We start from the raw sequence: 21414 nt of genomic DNA, 5'->3' as shown, positions 1-21414 counted from the left end.
CGCCAACCTTTGTGATTTTCTGTATGTCTCCCTTATACAGGTTATACATGTACTGTTATCCAGTTGGCATTGTGTATTGGAGATTCCTGGTTTGATAAGGTTCTGTGTGAGCTATTATTTTGCATGTAAATAATCTGACATGGGCTGAGAGCATGAGACACGTTGATCTGCTACATCAGATGATTCGAACATGTAAAATGTGCAGCAGAGAATTCAATTCAATTGACAGTTTTTTGTCTGCATAACTGTGGTTCTGACAGTGCCACCTTGCACCCTTGATCTGATCAAACCTTGAGTCTTTCTCATCAAGAGATTTTACCCCATTAACCCAGGGAAACTGTAATCGGAGATTTTGCATGCAGTGCCTCACAAACGAAAATGAGTCACACACACAGTAGAAGAAATTTTATTTAAGATATGCTCAACAATCATGGTTAACCAGTTGGAGAAAGCAATATAGGTGTAGAAAAACGCTAACTTTGAAAGGCTTTGTTTTTAAGGCCACACTCAGCAATTTTACAGCAATGAGGGTTGTCTATACCTACTACCCCACTTCTTGACCCAACTTCCCAGTGACTGATGTCATGAGCATCAACTGACATCCGATATGAAGACATGCATCGACATATCCATCCACATGTAGCCCATAAGGTTGTTTTGTTTGTTGTTTAAGCTGCACTCAGCAATATACCAGCTAAATGATGGCAGTCTGTAAGTAATCGCGTCTGGACCAAACAATCCAGTGATCAACAGCATGAGCATCATATGCAACTGGGACAGGAGGATATGTCAACCAAGTCAGAGAGCCAGACCACCCGTAACCAGAAAGGATATGTATAGGTCATTGAAAACATTCTAAACTGGATCTTCACTTGCTTCTGAAATAATCAGACATCATGCAAGAGAAAGTGACATATTTAAGAACATAAAGAACATGAAACTGTTCCTAGAACACCATCTCAAGTAGCCTACACAGTGCTAATATGGGATAGATGTTAAGAAAAGGACTACGAAACTGACAGTAGAATGAAGTCTGACACCTCAGTAACTCCTCTGCACTTGCAGTAGTTGTTTCTTTGTATATTTATACACCAAAAAAACATACTGGGATTATTTTTTCCCAGCATGTTGTCTTTGATGAGGAGTACTCATCGCAGAACAATGTATGTTTGTATCCACACGTGATTCACTAAGCTGCTAGATATAGAAAAAATGTTTGGAGTTCAGCATATGTTTGTTGTATCGATGCAGTTGTAATGTAGGACATGTGAGCTTGAAACAGTAAGCATGCCCGGAGTGTGAGGTCGTGAGCAGTAGTCTAATCTTGGTTGTGCACACAAACAAGGAACTAAAATTCTGAATCTGTGCATTACACGCAAGTAAACTAAAATACAATTTTCCAACACCGAGATAAATAGCCCCAAATCACTAATACCACCATTGCCAAATTTTACTTTTACAAAATGTCAAGTAAAGAAGATGCCGTTAACCCCAACCTTCACAGTTCTCGTCGTCTGCTTCCTTGGTGTCAGTACTTACAGCAGTGTGCTTTCGTACATGGTGATGTAAAGTAACCTACTACGTAATCCACGAAACACGGTGACGTCACATTTTGTGGGCAGATGAATGGGTGATGATTGCAAATGGCTTCAGTAAACAAATATTTCATTCACGAGTGGAATATCTGGCATTTTCAGATTGCTGAATGAATGATTAAAACAATCAGTGCGTATACAAAATGAAATCAAGCATTTAAAATATCAGTTCCGCCGCACGTCCGTTTTGATCCACGACTGAATGTTACTGTACGTCAGTGTAAATGCAGTTGTTTCGGCAGTTAACGATTTTATGCAGTAAAAGAAAACATATGGTGTTGTTTAACTTGTTTTGAGATGTATATTGAGTATTCATGTGGAAATTAACGTTGGTCCTTAGCCCCCTCGGACCCACAGCTTTTCTATTCTGCATGGTCTTATGGCCGACAGCTTAATGTCTCTTAATGTCTCTTCATAAGTTTCTCGGAAATTCTTGCGCCAGGAACTGTGTCAAACAGAGCGCTCGAATTTTATCAATATTCACAAAGTCCGTGTATAAACGTAATTATCTCATTCCCGAATGAACACTGAAAAGCGCTGGCGGAATTCGATGAAATACTTTAAAATGGTGATGTTAGGATTTTAAGGTGTCTTTTTGTTGGTGTATGAATTAAAGATTTAGTATAATGATACGTATCGTATCGCCACCCTTGTATCGTGATACGTATCGTATCGCCACCCTTGTATCGTGATTCGTATCGTATCGCAGCTCCAGTGTACAATACTTTGGAAATATACTACAAACAATAAGTATGGGAACACTCTAAAATTTGATAGTCAGTGTATATCGGCGTTGCTCAAATCATAGTATCGTGATGACAATACCAGCACTAGACTAAGAGTTTTATATCCATATTAAAATATAGGGCCTGATCAGGACACACAACTTGTTATAATTCTTGGTCCTTACAGACTTGCATGTGGCCGTTAAATGGTGTTAAATGTCAACAACTTGCAAATAGTACAGTGTCCTCTTTGTGGTTACCAATCTACTATTAAGTAAACATTGAATACATTCAACATTTATCACAGACTTCACACTAACGTTATTCTGTTTTGACCAGGCTTACTTAACAGTCATTTGAGAATTATGAAATCTTATCAGTCACTGGCGGAAAATTTCCACGAATCAGACAAAGGAGTTTCTACCGCTTTGTTCATGGCGAGCTATTTCGTACCAGGATAGTGCTGGTACCACGGCACATTCCATACTTAATTGTTTGACATGCATTTACCTACATCTCAATTACAAACCATCCCACGTGTAAAGACTCGTTAAAAATAAAAGGCCTACCTACTACCCACTAGGCATTTTAAAAAAGACAATAGTATTTGCCATTTGTGGAGCGATCAATAAATATATCAGTATTCCTTCTTGTCAATATCGGCGACGGCAGCGTCAACAGCCTGCGGCAGGAACCCTTCGCTCAGCGTCGTTGGTCTCTGCAGGTCTTCCTTCACGTCCTTCTGCGAGTAAAGGTTGGGAATAAACGAGGTATACCGTACCGCAATGAATTTGGAAAGATACTTGTTTGAAAATCAGAAGCGTCATAGGCGGGTTCCAGAGGGTGGATGTAGGGGTGTGCTGAAATTTGGTTAAATGACCATAGAAACACGTGTGAAATTGAAGTGTGCACCCCCACCCCAACCGCTCTTACTCAATAGTGTGCACCCCCTTCCCCCCCCCCCCCCCCCCCCACCCACCCACCCACCCCACTTTCGGAAAAACTTGTACCCGCCCATGAGCATCAAATGAGAATTAGAACCTCTGGTGGCGACCCCTGTTGGAAGCTGATACTTCTAGGAATTATGCGCTTGGTTAAGTTATCACGACATACATAATTTAAGCAATGTTTGGCAATGGTTGATATTATTAGTTATTTGTAAAATCCTTTGTTTCAGGTTTGCAGTATAATGCCGAGTATGAAGCCGTCACTTTATTTTCTAGAAAATACACACTGTGGACATTTTCCATATAACAGCAACTAGGCGTTTCCCCATTATATTCACCATACATGTACCCATATGCTACTACAGAGTATTTCCTCACCCTCCTTTTCTTCTTCCTGACTTCGACACACGTGTGGATCCTCTCGATAACCTCCACTACGAGGGCAAGGACGACGAAGGCGCCCAGCACCATGAAGACGCCGTACATGTGGGTAACCTCCAGCTCCTTGGTGGCCTTGTTTTTGACTGACCGCGTGTCCGTGTCGGTCGTGCAGTTGCTGCGAGAAGTCCACCATCTGAATAAAGACCTTGTATTTGAGGAAATACCCGGGTACACACCTTCTTCAGCTTGACCTGAGCTACTCTACGTACTCATGACCCGGTAGGTCAAACGGCAGGAGGTCGAGTTAACTTCATTCGATTTGGGAGCAGAGACAGCCTTGTCTCGGCCGTTCGGACATGTTGACAATCAACTCATGAAGATGAACCCTTTCACAATAATATAGTGAGCGAGTGAGTGAGTTTGGTTTTACGCCGCTTTAAGCAATATTCCAGCGATATCACGGCGGGGGACACCAGAAAGTGGGCCTCACACATTGTACCCATGTGGGGAATCGAACCCGGGTCTTCGGCGTGACGAGCGAACGCTTTAACTACTAGGTTACCCCACCAGATAAACAAGTGATCAACAACATGATCAAACGGCACAGTTGGTATACGATGGATCGTGTCAACCAAATCAGCGAGTCTGACAACACGTTCCCGTCAGTTGCCTCTGACGACAGCATGGGTTCCTGAGGACCAATTCTAACCTGGAATTTCACGTCTATTGTAAGAACATACGCTGTAAACATACGCTGTAAAAAATTCACACCCCACAGAACACTTTAAAATGAGTCTAACTCGAGGCATTAGCGATAGATCTGGGGCGCGCACACACATCCGCAGGGACACACACTACATACAAAAGGTCTTGAACTCGACTGTCACGTCGCAACAAACATTAGCTCTGACACAGTCTTTCAAAACTGATGCAGGCAATTAATTTATTCTTCCCATTCTAATCAAATCAATGCATTTTTGTTTTTCACTGGTATGAGTGATGATGGTGTGACTCTCAAGATTCTCGTCGACTTCCTTTGAAAAAAGTCTGTACGTGTTTTTTTTCAGTCCCGATAGAAACAAAGCATCACGTAGTGCCTGCACTATCCGTGGAAACGTGTTGCAGAACAATCGTTCACTGCTGTGGCAACAGCTCGGCATGGAAGCCCCAAATTAGCACTTAAACCGTAAATACTCCAAAAAAAAAGCAAAATCGAAATCACACAAACATCGTAATAAAAGCCTCAAGCTACAATACATGACCACTCCCGTGATCAAAGAACCAATTATACTCACGCCAATTTGACAAATAGAAGCGATAAAACCCTTTCCGCATCCATAAGAAATCTCTGCTAAAGGCAGCATGGCTTTGAACATTTTTGACACATCACGAGTGTTTCTGTGTATGTTTCTACAAGCATTGTTTCTGACATTTGCTAAACTACTTGTAATCCCACACATTGTTTGCAGTGTTTTAACACCTCCCAATCTAATAGACCTACTTCTTAATTAGCGTGTCCAGTTTCCCTTCCTCCTTCAGAGACAGCAGCGCCCTGTTGACATCGTCCTTGTAGGGAGCTCCACGTGGAAAGCCAAGACTGAAATCTTTCTGGGCAAAGTTCTGCTCAATGGACTCCAGTTCACAATGACCCAATGCGTAGTAGTCGTTGACGACCTTTTCAGCAATGAACACGGATTTCCCTTCCTTAACTGACTTGATGATCATGTCGGTGTCAGACCACAAGGTACCTTCCAGTTTCATAAATGCCCACATACGTTCATACGGGTCTTCTTTGGCATTTCTGCAACCAGAGTGAGTGAGTTTAGTTTTACGCCGCTTTTAGCAATATTCCAGCAATATCACGGCGGGGGACACCACCAAAATGGGCTTCACACATTGTACCCATGTGGGGAATCGAACGCGGGTCTTCGGCGTGTTGAGCGAACACTTTAACCACTAGACTACCCCACCGCCTCTTCTGCAACCAGAGGTAATACGGGTGAACTGCCTGTTGTTTATGTACAGCTGTAGTACTGCGTAACGTCGATCTTCAGTGTAAATATAGCATTTCATCCTTATATCTTGTCCTTTCTAAACAAAATTAGGGTATTATCTGTCCATGTACATACCACCGTGGCCAAAACAGGAGACCATACGCTACGCGAAAAATGGTGACTACAGAATCACGATCGAATGTCAGCAGAGTTTGGGATTCGAAGCCCTGAGAAGTGGCTAAGGGAGACAATTCTGCACATGATGTAATTAATGGTTCACAGTATGTTGTGCTGTCAATGGCATCAGGTTACTTACTCGAAGAAGGTCATCAGATTGCTGTTCATCCTGACCCCATAGAGTAGCTCCGTCTGACCGGCCAGGTCATACACTGTTCGGATCCTGTTATAGTACAAGCAGCGTATAATGGCCTGATAGTATAACATATAGGGCGCTACACTAACGCACCATAAATTCAGGATAGCAGAGGACCTCAAAGATAAATCCAGCGACTCCATCATTATGTGAACATTGTATGTATTTGAAACAACAGAGGTTTGTGTGTTTGCAGCGTGTGTATGTGTGCGTATGTGTGTGTGTGAAGGGGAGAGAAGGAGGGGGAAGGGGTGGGGAGATACTGAGGGGATACTGCTTCAGAACCTGAGGTGGACGTACTAACGTCTGGTCTTCCTTACTGTACTGACACAAATGCCTCACTTGACGAAGGTGACAGATATGCAAGTGTCTAAAATTATTATGTATCTTACACATAGAGGAATCGTAAATGATCTGCAGACTCCAGTAGACGTACACTGGATACTGGATCCTGCAGAAGATGACATACAGGATGTAGCGTTCTTGTGAAAGGTGAATCTGCAACATGCAGGTCTCATTGTGATACTTAGTGCATCAAAGCCATTGTGAGTCCTCGACCATATATTCTACAATTGTCTAAGAGCTATTCTGATGTGCCGCTCTACTTTTCGAGATATCTTTTTGCCATTCTGATTGAGCCCGAGAACCATGTCTCACCCTGAGTAGAAACCCTCAGCTGATTCCAAGGAATTGTGTAAGATTTGCAAAATTTGTGAAAGCATGCCTAGTACCTGTTATCTATTTGTTGCAGTGTGAGGTAGGCAGCAAGGTTGGCGGTGTAGGCGGCGTCGATGATGAGGACGCAGAACCAGAAGAAGGCGATGATGGTCCTCATGGAGGTCGTCTGGGGGGAATATTCAGTGGTGCCCTGGAAGTATGGACATTATGTGGTTTGTAAAACCTGCATTTAGCCTGTTACAGACACACATCAGTAGTTGACTTGCATTTGTCGTCGTTTTCAAACATGCCCATATATGGGCACAAACCTTGGACTTTGTAACACGGAGTGATCTGAACTTATGAGAATCGTAGGTGCTTGTCTGTCTCTTAAGTGAAAGAGCCAGCGTGTTCTCACTTAATCTGTTACAGACACGGCAGTAGTTGATGGGAGCTATTTTTTAAAGTATGTGAAGGTTCGTCTGTCTGAGGATCACATGTTTTTTTCTTCGATGAGGTATGTGTTAGACTCTACCATCATACTGAAATATCCTAGAATCTTAAAGTGACATGATCGCTGTGTAAATACACCACACATCATCACCCTTATCAGAAATAAGGGCGTCAAAACCCATTCCATATACCCGACACACATCCACTACACATTGAGTCGTTTGTACAATTATGACTATATCACGCTGTTGTGTGTATGAATTACCATCAAAAGCGATGAACCTGCCCAACCGGTGGCACACATCACAAACACACGCAAAGCCAAGTAAATTGCACATCTGAATAGAGATTTACAGAGATATCTGGCACAAGCCAAACTAGAAAATGACATGGTCAAGGTATGTCGTCTGCTACAGATACACACCTGCAGTAGCACATTGACTGAGTACCACAGACTCTCCTTCAGGTCAAACCTCTGTTCGCTGTTCTCCTGGGTGTAGTCGAACCGGCTCATGGTGTACAAGGCAGTTCCTGCCACCATGATGAACCCCAGGATCATGAACCATAAACCTGACGGCAACAAGTGAAAATTATTGCACTTTTGCACATTGGGTATGGCCTATCTAGTAACTATGTATTAAGTAACTATTGCTAAATTCAAATACATACTCTTTAAAAAGTCGGGGATCTTTTTTTTATCATTTATGATTATAAATATTTAGGAGATTTATCGGTGTCAATCAAAGCTGATATGATATTGTTGAATGTTCTGAGAGTACATTGTCATTTGCACTTCCTTAGATTAATAGTTGTTTGGAATGTAGTCGCTTCTGATAGATGACTGGTGTGTGACATGTAATTTGTACGTATACGATTTTCATTTTAAAACAAACACTAACAAATGTGTGATGCAAGATGAGTGTCAATATTAATGTACTAAATGATTTCTCGACCTTCTTGAAAAAAACGTCAAAATCAAGAATGGGATCTCATGCACGTATATGGGGCTACTGCGTTGTGCACGTGCATATCATGCGTTCTGTTTAGAGATGGTAATAGAGGGAAATGGTGGTGCGTTCATAAGATGTCTGTCCTTGAAAGGTTTTTTAATGTTTACACTTCCCATCCAAATTGAAAGTTCATTATCCCCAACTTTTTTGGAAGAGTATATTTGGAATTTACAAATTGAAATTTACAGATCACTCCTTGTGTGCATAACTATCTCTAGTTTTCCATATACACGGAGACTAGTTTAAAGTGAGAATAATCACACAAAATGAACTGTGACCTGTGCTTGTGTATTTGGATATGTATGTGCACGAAGTAATGAGAAAACTGTAACACTGACCTCGTAAATATGACAACAAATCTAGCTAGATATATAATTCAGACGAGTTCATGGGCTCTAGCAAGAATGTTGAAGAAGTTCAACAGCAGCAATGGTAAATTATTTCTGCCTTACAACTAGAAGATTACTTCACCAATACAGATCAAAAGACATTTGATCTCTTCTTCACCAATACAGTTCTAAGGTTCAACAGTCTACTCCACTAATCCAAAAATTTAATTCTGTTTCACCATTACAGAAAGGTCCAAGAACCTCTAGTTCCTCCAACACAGGGACATAACGGAAGTCTACTTTCCCAATACAGTTAAAGGATCTTTACTTCACCAAAACACAGAATTTCAATGATTTCTGCTCCACTACATATATCTCATTCACCAATCAGGAAGGTTACCGAATCTCTATTTGACAAATACAGAAGGTTAAAGGATTTCTACTTCACCAATGCAGGGCTGCAACATCTCTTCTCCGACAACCTAGAAAGTTTAATTATCTTCGTTTCACTAATACATGAGGTTCAAGGGCCTCTTTCACCAAATACGGAGAGTTAAAGGGTCTCTTCGTTCCCATTGCAGAAAGGTAAAATATACGGTTTAATATAATGTTTAAGAATCTCTACTTTACCAATACAAAATGTTGAAGGATCCCTACTCCACCAATGCATAATGTTTAAGGATTTCCACTCCAACAATCCAGAAGGCTAAATAAGCTGTACCCATAGAGAAGGGTCCGAGGAAGAGGAAGTAGGTCTTGGCGTTGGTGGCCCTTCTGGCCAGGATGCTGGCCGTGGTGGAGAGGATGGTGTGGGAGAAGGCAATCACCTCCTCCGTCTCGGCTGTCACCTCCAGGTCCCCAATAGCCATAGAAGCATTCTGAAAGTGGACTTCGGTCAGTTACAAACAACCATCTGAAATCTTGCGAGGAGCCTGGGGACTTTATTTCAAAATATGTTCAACCTGACTACTTCATTTCTTGCTTATGAACGAAATTGCGAAACAATGTTTATCTGAAATATCCAGTAGAATAATCGCTTTTCTGGTTTTCTTCCTCTCCATGCTCAGCAATAACCACGCAATACGCTGTTCTAAACACGAATTACTGGAGGTGGGGTAGCCCAGTGGTTAATGCATTCGCGCTTAGCGCCGAAGACCCGGGTTCGATTGCCCAGATGGGAACAGTGTGTGACGTCCACTCCTAGTGTCCCCTGCCGTGGGATACTGCTAAAAGCGGAGTAAAAGTAAACCCGTTCAAACGTCAAGCTAGACTCAGTCAGTCAACCAATCACATTATCTGACATACCCCGGTGAGCAGCTCCACCACCATAGTGTCCGACTTGTTGACGTGGGCACCCTCCACCACGTCGTATATGTCGTACGTGAAGTTGACTTTCTTCGAGATCATCTCCAGGAGGTCGACGTTAAATCCCACGTACTTCCCCTCGAATGTTTTCATCACAAAAGGCTCGCGCTGAGAACACAACAAACTGTTAAATTGAATACGCATGGAACAATTACGCTCAAAATTCATAGTCTTTCAAAAAAAAAAAAAAAGCTTGACATGCTGCATATAACTGATTCAAACATGACAGCATTGTTCAGTTACAGTTAAATCATCACTGTATAGACTTCAAAAACCTAAATATCCAGAAAGTGTTTGGTAAAAACACCGAGGGGTATTAAAGCCACTTAGGTAGAGTAAAATGCCAGTATCTGGTGGGACCATCGTGGGCATCGATAGCAGCCTAGCAGCGTTGTCTTGAGGAGTGTTTTGATACTGTTGTAAAAGTGCTGCGTGCAGTTATTGTAGTGTATGGAGTGGCACATTACGCTGGCGCAAGCGTCGATCAAAAGTATCCCATATATGTTCAGTGGGGAACAGATGGGGTGATCGAGAAGACCACGGTAACAGCTGGACGTTGTTGTGCTAGAGGAAGTCCTGGTGTGACGTCGAGCATTGCCATGCTGGCAAGGTTCCCCGTTGACCGTTGTTTCAAGACGTTACGTGGAACTGGTCTTCTGGCGAAAAGAAAGACTTCACGATGCCGATCGCGCACTGTCTGGTCAAAGATTTGAGATTTGGTTTCGGATGGTCTGTCTGGACACGCCGAAGTGCCTTCCATCTCATGCTGCGATGCACGTCCTGTAAACAACCGATGGCGTTGTGTCGTTGAACGTCTGTCGGTCTTATGGTGACTTGCGATGCTTGTGGAGTACCGTTGATGTGGCATTTTAAAGCCCACAGTCAGTCGTGATACAGAATATCATGATTCATGTAAGTGCAGTTTAGCGATTCACTGCAAACACGAGTGTAACGTTACGCTTTTACTCAACGTTTACCCGCTATAAACGTTTGGTCGTATGCCGCTATTCCAGCACATGATGGTATTAAGCAAGGTTTGCTGTGTTAAATTGAAAAGCAACCCCATTGAGAAGAGAGGGCTCCAGCATTGCAAGGAGGACCAGGCTATAGGGAAAATAGTTTGGTTCAGGATCTTTTCCACGAGGCATTTGTAGAAGGTGTTCATAATGGGAGATTCAGAACCTGGGGCAATCTGGACTTGCTTCCTTTACGGCTTTAGCATTACAGGAAGGGCGAAGCGGAAAGGGAAAATATTACGGTTCGGGGACTCTGTGACGGACTTCTTCCCCGCCAGAAACTTATGATATTGGATTCGAAACACAGAATAGCCATTAACGATTTAGGTTTCGAAATGTCACGTCCGCGCTCGCGGCTTTCACCAAAGGCCTGAATGATTTCGGGCTTACTGTTTCATGATGATCGCCTGCCATATCAGAATTCAAATGTTGTTGCAAGCGGCGTTTTGTGGAACTCCCCAGCTCATGGAGGCACCCTGCTTACCAAGCGAGCAACAACTCGTAGTTTCTCCCCCCACTGTCTCCCTCCGCTGGTGCGGTCATACACGGCAGCGTTCTTCATGCGAATCTTCGCCGTGCCATTGATGAAAGTGCACTTCCCCACCTGTGATACAAAGCACATAAATGAGCAAGCTGCTTTAAGAGTAAGGGTGTGAATGAGTTACCTTTACGCCGCTTGTATCCAATGTTCTACGACAAGCATAGTCGCTTTTTATGGCAATCATGGGTTGCTGAAGGCCTATTCTACTCCTGACCTTCACGGTTTTAAACAACAGGAGACCTTTGCCCACGATGTGCGTTACACATTACTGGATAGAGGATATGATGTCGCTTTCTCCGTATCTCTTTTCTTTAATAATGTGACCTTGTGAGAACATATACTCATTATTACTGGTAAACACATACAAGATGATCCACGACCTGACAAATGACCCCAATTTGCATACTTGGGAATGCCCCACAGAACGATCCACTTGAAACAAGAGGGACACAGGTTGTCTGATAAATATCGATAAGTTCATTTTCCCCGTGCGTTTCACGCATGAATTGTTATAGCACACTCGATTTGGGAACAGGTACAATCCCAACGAATTGAATCAACACAATATACTGAGCAAATATGTTTAGGATCACCGATCCATTTGACGAAGCAAATGACATTTTCCTGGGGTTTTTTTTAACAAAATTGTTGAATATCTAAAATGCTTGTCAATGCCCCAATCATCTATTTGTCTTCGTCTTAACTAAAGGTTAGCGTGGAATATCAGTATAGTATGCCTGAAATTGCAGTCTTATCATTCGAAGGAATATGCGGTGTTGATTTCATGTCACGGTTAGCATGTATTGCACGTGCATAATCGTCAAGCAACCTGTAGCAGCCAAGTGTACTCGCCCAATTCGTTGTACCGCCTCTCTTGTCACAAATGCGTTTAGTGCGCAGGATCATCTAATATGTGTCTAGCAGTAGTGTTCATAATTATTAATGACAGTATTAATGTGCAGCTTTTACCAGATACCGTTTTCAGACTCTGTCTGTAGCATAGAATGTCGACGGAGTAGTTGCTGCGATCACGTTTATGCCACATGTACTGTCCCAGTGCCCCCTGATACGGAGAGACCTGTTGAAAAACAACATTTGAAAAATATCCAAACAGGGCTTCAGGATACATGTACTTCTACATTATCAAGTGACTCAAGGCATGAGTCTTGCTGAAAAAAGGTGTTTACGTAGCGTTTGAGATGACTTCACACACAAGTGCAGGGACGTGTGTATGTATCTGCGAGGGGGAGTTCGTAATGCTGGCCTACAGTGATTTCTCGCAGCAGTTGTATCATCAGAGCCCTATCGACATCAGAACCCCAAGTCTGTCTGTTTTATCACTAATGGCAAGAACAAGTAGGGTACAAGCATTGGAAACGGGTTAACACAATGTGTCCATGTGGGAAGTCGAACCCGTGTCTTTAGTGTGACCAACTAACGCCTCAACTACAAGGCTACCCCACCTCCCGCAGTCGGAGACCGTGGCATCGACCATCTTCCCCGATGAGACACTTTGTCCGCTACACCAAAGGCGTGGTTACAGGTTAAAGGATGTACATGTATCTGTTGTCCGAGAAGCTACTCAGTGGAGAAACCAAGAATTGGTGCCGCACAGTTTACCCTTTAGCGGTTCAAAATCAATATCAGTTTTGTGATAAGGGCCGCTTTGGTCACTTGCCCAGCAAACGTAATGACATGCGACATCTTGATTAAGAGCACTAAGACCTTATTGACACCCACTAACAGTCCAAACAATGGAGGCGACGATAATTAACACTCACAAATCATTGTCCAAGGTTGACTTGACAAGGGTATGAGCATGTCATTCCCTGCTCAACCCTTTGTGGGTCAAGGTCAAGGTCACAGAGTTCACCTTGAAAAGGCTTTGCTTATATCGACGAAAGTGGAGGACACTTGTTATTAGTCAAATATCACATTAGTTATAGATCACGTTAGTCACGGATCATATTCTTAAAAGATCACAAACCAGTTCGATCTTTAAAACTATGTTCTGCTGTTTAAGTGGGTGAGGATGGATGATATAATAGGCTTTCCACCAACCTTTGACAAAGTTTGATTGAATTCTCGCGCGATCATGACGTCATCAGCCGGGGGTTCCTTCCTGCAGTTCCTTGTATGAAGGACATGCCGCAAAAGACCGACGACATCTACAGCCATACCCATCTCAAGTCTCGTCTTGCTGCGCATCCTGGCAATCTCTGAACATCATTGAAGTAACACAGATACAGACATTGAAATAGTCTGCTATATTTTCATAAAAATGTTATTATGCTGTCCTCTGTACCCAGCGAAGTTCTACGAAAGAGTAGTTGACTCTATGTTCAATGATGTCACATGAGGTAGTCTAGATATGTATTTAATGGATAATGTGTTCGAAGAAATTAACAAGAGCTTAATATCTAAGATATCGATGTCACGTAAGTCACTTCTATCTTTTATTTTTATTTAAACTTTAAAAAAGAATACGTTTGGCCTTTACAATATGCATTCAACGTTCAAGTTCCCTATTCGCTCACGTGACACATTTTCTGGAACCTTGTTATCCCGTAGTAGTTGCAGTCCAAATATAGTGCCGGGCCATGACTGCTCGTCGTTGATGATGTCTTCAAAATCCTTAAAGGCGAATAATTCCAGTAACAAACACTCACCAACTGCTGATAATAGTGCAGGATGAGTTCAAACGGAGTAAACGGATAAAATTACCCTATGTGGAAATCGTGAGAATCTCCATACAAATTAAGCAGATGATACGTGCTGAGGTTCATGAGCAAATTATTGTTCAAAATTTCTTCTGAACAAGTTTCCAAACTGACGCACCGGTGACAAACGCTACGTCTGATGCAATATACTTATATATTGCTAGTGAATCATTTACTCGTCTTTGCATGTGTCAGTGACAGTTGTCACCGCAGGAACAGGATATTGTCACCTTTTGGCAAAGACCTGGTACCATCAGCATCGAGTGAGTGAGTGAGTTTAGTTTTACGCCACACTCAGCACTATTCCTGCTATATGTCTGTCATCAATCGAGTCTGGACCAGACAATCCGGTGTTCAAGAACATGAGCATCGATCTGCGCAATTGGGAACCGATGACCTATGTCAACCAATTCAGCGAAACTGACCACCCAAACCTGTTAGTTTTACGACAAGAACGAGCACAAGCATAGTCGCCTTTTATGGCATCATCTGCATTGCGACATATGATCGTGAGATCATCAGACTTGTACAATGCATGATGTAAAACGTTTTATTAAATAACAGTCATTCTCACCGGGTAGTCTACCAACCAGTTAATCGAATGGTGCAGGAGATGAAGTCTTTTGGCCTGAAAATGTAAGAGAATAGTTATGTTTTCGTCACTTGAAGTGCGGCATCAATATCTCAGCTTGACCCAGGCTTTCGGGAGATTTTGTCGATGCAAAACATATGAGAGGATCTTAGCCGTGATCTGACACTCGCTCATGGCAACCTGACAACACGATTGTCTGTGATGTGTCACGTGCAAGACCAGAAGTAAACCCGTTTCAAGCACATAAGACGAATCAGTTAAACGTACACCCACCTACAGACATACCCGTGGACATCCGGGTTAGACATGGTCTTCAGCAACGTATGCTTGTCGTACGAGGTGATTTCCACATTTTGTTTTGTATTTGTTTGTTGCAAAACAAACCAACAAAAAACTCATACACACAAGCTTCAGTAAGACCCATTACAGACGAACACATTGGTATCAACAAGCACAAGCATAATTCAAACACAACTAATACAAATTCACCAACAGCTCTCATGACATGCGTAACGGTGTCTCGCCTCGACGAATGAAGGATGATACGATCCTTCTGAGACGCCCGGAGTCCCATCAGGTTGTGAACGAGCTCCACATCCTCATCCGAAGAGATCCGAGAGGGAAGTCGGATTGGCGAGACATCAATTCCGTGAATACCCAGTGTCAACACAGTGGAGAAATCATCTATAACATACAAGTTCTTGTACTGTTTAAACATCTTGCAATGCTTTCATACGTTACATTAGGCCTTAGTGATTTAGTAATTAACCGTGGAAGATATCTTTCTATTGAAAAGCCCCCTATTTTATGACTATTCTGTAAAAAAATAATTCCATTTTATGTTTATTTGTCCTGTACATGAAAATCTAAGACTTATCTAAAAACTACTAAAAGTTGTCTTCATCTCAAATAAATGCTAAATTATTGTCTCCCTTACTTTCCTGCACAGAACCTTCCAAACAACAATTTAATTATTTACAATGCAATCTTGTTCAGAAAAGAATTAATAATTTAGAAAGCTGATTCTACATGTCACTTTTGCAAATGGGATTATTGCGTATCGTTAATTAAACAATTGAATTGAACAGAGCTTGATTCTGAAATGTCGCAGTTGTTGAGCACATGAAATGAATTTCCTGAACTATTGGACAACACTTCGTTCCATTTTCCGAAATAAACACAATCCTGAATTTTAACAAATGGTCTGATGACTGTTAACGATAAATACGTACATTCTTTTGTACCTACAGTTCGGCTAACATATATTTGAAAGAACTGTAAATTTTAACATTCAACGGATGACGACATATTTTGTAAATAAATATATGACAGAATGCTCGAACCAGCATAGTATATTTAGCGAATGTGCTTCTGCGGCACATATCAAAGATTTGTGTGAAATTAACCCGTAATCGAGATCAAATGGTGACTCTTGAAAATTAACAACATCATATTTATTACATTGTTGCATGCTACAACCCATAATAATGCAACATATGCTGTATTTGTGGTAACACTTTACTAGTAAAGAACCGTCCGGGATTCAAACCCGCACCCTCAGAATCACACACCTAATCGCCAGCACACAACGTCAGCCGCCTAGTCTGCTCAGCCACCGCGACTGCCACAAAAATGGAAGTCGGACAATTGGTAGTATAGACTGCATACTTTGTTTACCCCTCTGATAAGTGTCCATTTTGCTTTGAATGCATTTCTAATAAAAGTAGAATTTAAAACAAAAACATATCTATTTATCATTCTGGCACGTACTGGATATACCACGTCTCGGAGAAATGACAGATGAAGGTGAGCTTCAAATTGGTAGCTCTCAACGTGACTTTGTTCAACGATGCAACGTCAAAAGAAACACCCTTGTCTTCATATGCAAAGTGCGATATTCTAATGGACAGCTGATCGTTACCAAACCTTGGAAAGGTTATTCTTTCCATATAATAACACTTCATTCGCGACAGTAAAAGTGTAATACTGATTCTTTTCTTTGTGTATCACTGCTTTTCTAGTGTACAAAGTTACTATAAATATAACATTTCGCGATATCTACTTTTAATACGTGTTGAATACAGGATGAGACCGTCAATAGGTTTGATTAGTGTTAATTTACTACAAACATTTCTGCTTCAGCATCTAATCAAATACTGATAACAGACACAGGGACTCTCTCCATAATGTTATTCCACATGGCAAATAGCCGACCTGTCTCCAGGGAAATGTCTGTTATCAAACTCTGATACCTAAACCAATACAGAGGCGCCAACGGGATGAACATTAAGTCGAGGTTCCATTGTCACATATGATTCAGTAAACCCAAACCTTTCCCATGTATTATTATGATTGTTCTTTTCACCATTATTGACTTCTGTTTTTGTTTCTCAACAAGCTTTTCAAACGTTGGCGTGATATGAATTCTATGGTTGTTTGGATTTTACAATTGGTACAGTGATGATTGCACAAATGTTCTCTGTTGGGCAACAACTTACAAGGGTGCGCTGACGTTAGATTGACAATACCAGCAGCGTAACATTTAACTATCAAAGCCGCTGACTAATTCAGATGAAGCTTTCGGACAAAAACGAATTGATGTCAAGAATCCTAAAAATGTACAGTTTGCAGGCTATATTAATGACTGATTGTGTGATCGAACAGACCTGTTTTGCTATGTATTTGATAACGATTTGTAAATATCACATTTGAAGTTATGGTGACGATTCATTGGAAGGCATAACACGAAAAAAGCTGAAAACTGATATCTCTAAAATACAGAGCAGTGATTTTCAAAATATCACCAGGTGTGTTAATGTCATTGCACATCTAAATCAGCAATCACTTTCTGTATTAAGCGAAAATCGTTATTTTCAAAAGTATGACGCATCGAAAACATTGACACCAGGTGTCCAAGCCAAATCGTTGTCAACAAGCCGTAAATAGAACCGAAAAATATGACATGTTGGAACTGCAATGGCACTAGGTGTTACAATCACTTGCGGAAAATAAAGCTAAAATGTTTCAACAATTTAATGCCGTGAAGCTATAATGACACCAGGTGTTACACGAGCGACATCGGCGGCGTCATAAAGCACTAACCTTGGGACAGAAGGGCCACGTTGTTCCATTTCAACCGTTTGGCAATGGTTGCCACAGCAACAGATAAACTGTGTTGTTCCGGAAGTATGGAGACTACACTCTTAGAATCTTTCGCCCTCTGGCCTACTGATGATGTCAGTATGTGGCGTTGATTAATGATGACATATTTTGATGTGAACATGTCTATATAAGGGCCGATTGTCACCGTGGTGAATTGGTTGTCAGAATTTCTTCTGGCTGAAACACAATATAAACACTGAGGTGAAACGAGAGTATCAATTTATCAAAAAGACTTCTGAAAATTATTCCTCACAGTGCAAGATGAGTTCATGATATGACTTGAGGATGTAGTGGGATCGAATTAAATCGATACACCGGAAGTGTATCATTATCATTGCACATGATAGAAACCGACTGCTCACTTGAAATAGTAAACGAACGAACAGCCAAAAGAACAGGAAGAAGACAAAACAATCTCAATTTTTAGGGTAGGCAATTTCAGTAGGATTTTTGAATCACATGACTTGTTTGTTAGTTCGGCTTTGCATCCATAATTGCATGAGCAGGTATTTAAAAATGTCATCTTGATTTTCCATTTTCTTGAAAGCTTCACGGTAGGTATTGGAATTAAGTAATTCTTTGTAAACTGTTGATAATATATTCGGCTATAGAGGCTATGAACATAAATATCATCTCATGTGACTATTGGAGTAAGTTTTTCGCTAGAATCAAAGTTGAGACACTTGTTATATATTTCCCGAGTAAGATGCAGGGGATATTGTAGCTGATATTTCGTGCACTACTGGAGAATCAGTCTTTAAGTCCGTTCACACACTAATGAATAACCTTTCGGAGCTTGAAGCAGCTCAGTCAGACACTATAATTATAAGAGCTTCGCAACGTACCGGCAGTTAGACTGTTGTAAATAGTGCTACCGTTGGTGGTGTCGTACGACAACTTCTTAAAGTTGATGGCGCAGTAGTCATCCCCGTCGAGGAGTACGTCAGCGATATCTCTGTACATCTCGGCGTCCTCGGAAGCAGGGTACCCCATCACACCTACACAAACATCGGTGTGTCAGTAATTACTTCTGACTAAATGTGGAGGGGTGGTCTCTTGGTTAAAGCGTTCGCTCGTCACGCCGAACACCCGGGCTTGATCCCCCACATGGGTACAATATATGAAGCCCAATATGTAAATCAAACTCCCTCACTCTGATTAAATGTTTGTGTATAGCCACGAACATAAACTATTCTTGTAAGTCAACAAGCTGTGTTGCAACGTTTCAGAGAAGCATAAAGACGTTGGTGCTGTGAGAAAGGATGGTATTGTTCGAACCTCCTTCTCTTCAGTGTTAGAACCTGCACTGAAACGTTACTTTCAGAATAAAGAAAGCTGTTCATCCATATAGTGTTATCATGTACAGAGTAAATAACTGCATTTATCTTGAACATGACCACCTGTCGTCCAGGTTAGTTGATTGGTTAACACCGAACTCCGCAAGATTGTAGCTTCTATTCATTTGGCGGTGATGTGTACATATTCGATTCTCGAATAGTGATCAACAACATGAGCGCAAATCGCAAATCGCAAATAGGATACGATAACATGTGTCAACCACGTCGACGAGCCTGACCACTGGGTCCCGTTAATCGTCTCTCACGACAACATCTGTTACTGAAGATCAGTTCTATGCAGGATCTTCACGGGTTAGTTCTAACCCGGTTCTCGACAGCAATTGTAGATCTGTGTCGACAACTGTAAGGTGTATGGTTTTCTAACTGGGATATAGGTAACTCCAAACTGTATTAAAAGCATGACATATATTAAAGTGCATTACTTCTCATGATAGAATATATGCATACTTGCGTTTATCATGTATTTAAATCCAGACACCTCCTTTATCAGCACCACTAGAATCACTGCAGTACGAATCCACACTTGAAGCGCCATTTTCTTGAGTTTTCCAGATAAAGACCTGAAAAATTAACGATGTTGATTAAATTTTCATTCCCTTCAAGCAATAAACTTTTTTGGCAAGTACGGGGGTAGGTTATAGTTAATATGTTACTTGGTGGTCAGTAGGCATTGCCTTTGTGATTTTAGACAAAATCTCAGTGTTGTACATATATTCATTGAAAACATCCCTAAAATGAATTGTACTGGTATACTTCGTCAGCAAAGCAAACTGTTATTTTTAAAATACAATTCCATCTAAAAAATTAAGAACACCAAGAATGTTCGATGTTAAATGTCCAAGAAGCATGATTAGATGCTTTTCAAAGATAATTTTCAGAATCATTAATTCTGAATCTTTCGGCAAATATTTATATCTCAAACATTTTAGATGTCATTTGGTTGTAAACTCACGTCTTAATTCAGCATTCACTGACTTAGTCTATTTTCCTTAAAATGACACAACAATTACTACCCCAGGACTGAATTATGGTTAAAATATACAATGAAGTTTAAAAACAGGTTTTTTTTCATTTTCAGTTACACGAATGAAATCGATGTACTGTCTTTTTACCTTTAATTAAGCATGGTGGCCCCGGCTTTTAGTTAGGTTCGTCTCATTATCATGGTAACCGACTTCTCGCCTCTATTTGCAGCTTACAGCGTATTTGTATAATTTTCGTTGATGATCAAATTCTCTTTGGAGTTGAAACCGAATTAAACTGAAAATACAGAGCCTAAACTCGAAATATAACCAAAAAAATATTTAGAATACAAAACACGCACTTGTTGCAATATGGCAACCGCTTTATCGCGATTGGCTGAACACAATCCTTGTGGCCCTGGGGTTGGGAATGCGCCCTGGAATATGGTCGGTGTTATGTTCATTTCTTTACACATCATTCCCTGGCACACGTAAATCAAATAGTAGGGGAAATTGGTCGATAATGACCACTTGAAATACATTTTTTGTTTACCGTATCTCGGATGTGTAGAGGGTATCCGGGCGAGCTCAACGACCTTCTTGTATTGAAGACCAAAGGTGGGAGAGCTCAAATCTTTATGTTTCATTTCCGAATAAATAATTTCCTTGCCGTATCGTAAACGTTTATGGCAGGCCAGGTTAATTGAACAGTTATACCATACCATGCGTTAAAAGATGGGTTTGGGCTGGATTATTTGGGATTGGGAATTAGGGATATTCTATAGGCCATCTGTATTGACGCCATGCCATGGGATGTGACCCGGTCATCCTGACCTTGAGTGAACGATATATTCTTGTTTGTCAGGGGGGAAACATGCCGATGAGGCAAATGTTCCATTCCTACAACCAAATATTTAATGTTCCAGAAAAACAAACCTTGTGCTAATGCACTCTGGTGAAAATATAACCTTCCCAATCCCATAATCATGAAAGATCTGGGCTAAAAGCAGTGTGCTTTATATGATAAGGGCTTTAACAGAATCATGTGTTTATGAATCACTTTCAAATGATGATGATAACAGGTGTTCCCGAAAAGGCGACCGTACCCATGAGAATATATCGTTCTTGTTGTTATGCCATTTTCATATATGCATGTGAAAAAAACAAGAAACCCGTTTTCGAAATAAATGTTTAAGGCAGTGTCCGTTGTATGATTCAGACTAAATCCGAAGCA

General features: G+C 41.2%; 1 protein-coding gene across 1 annotated transcript; it reads right to left on the bottom strand.

The window, feature by feature from the left end:
* Nucleotides 1-390: 390 nt before the first annotated feature.
* On the bottom strand, nt 391-19753 carry LOC137261291 (glutamate receptor ionotropic, kainate glr-3-like). The gene is made up of 17 exons (XM_067799014.1): nt 19666-19753; nt 18706-18858; nt 17801-18037; nt 15192-15382; nt 14681-14734; nt 13924-14020; nt 13448-13605; nt 12363-12464; nt 11330-11449; nt 9770-9937; nt 9186-9342; nt 7550-7695; nt 6747-6883; nt 5959-6042; nt 5150-5449; nt 3646-3841; nt 391-3062 (listed from the first exon to the last, which is right to left on the bottom strand). Exons 1-17 carry the CDS (start codon nt 19751-19753, stop codon nt 2958-2960), a joined length of 2493 nt encoding a protein of 830 aa, XP_067655115.1. The 3' UTR covers nt 391-2957.
* Nucleotides 19754-21414: the final 1661 nt, after the last annotated feature.

Source organism: Haliotis asinina, chromosome 14, assembly GCF_037392515.1.
Source record: "Haliotis asinina isolate JCU_RB_2024 chromosome 14, JCU_Hal_asi_v2, whole genome shotgun sequence".
Classification (NCBI taxonomy): Eukaryota; Metazoa; Mollusca; class Gastropoda; order Lepetellida; family Haliotidae; genus Haliotis; species Haliotis asinina.
This window is presented reverse-complemented; position numbering and strand designations above follow the sequence as displayed.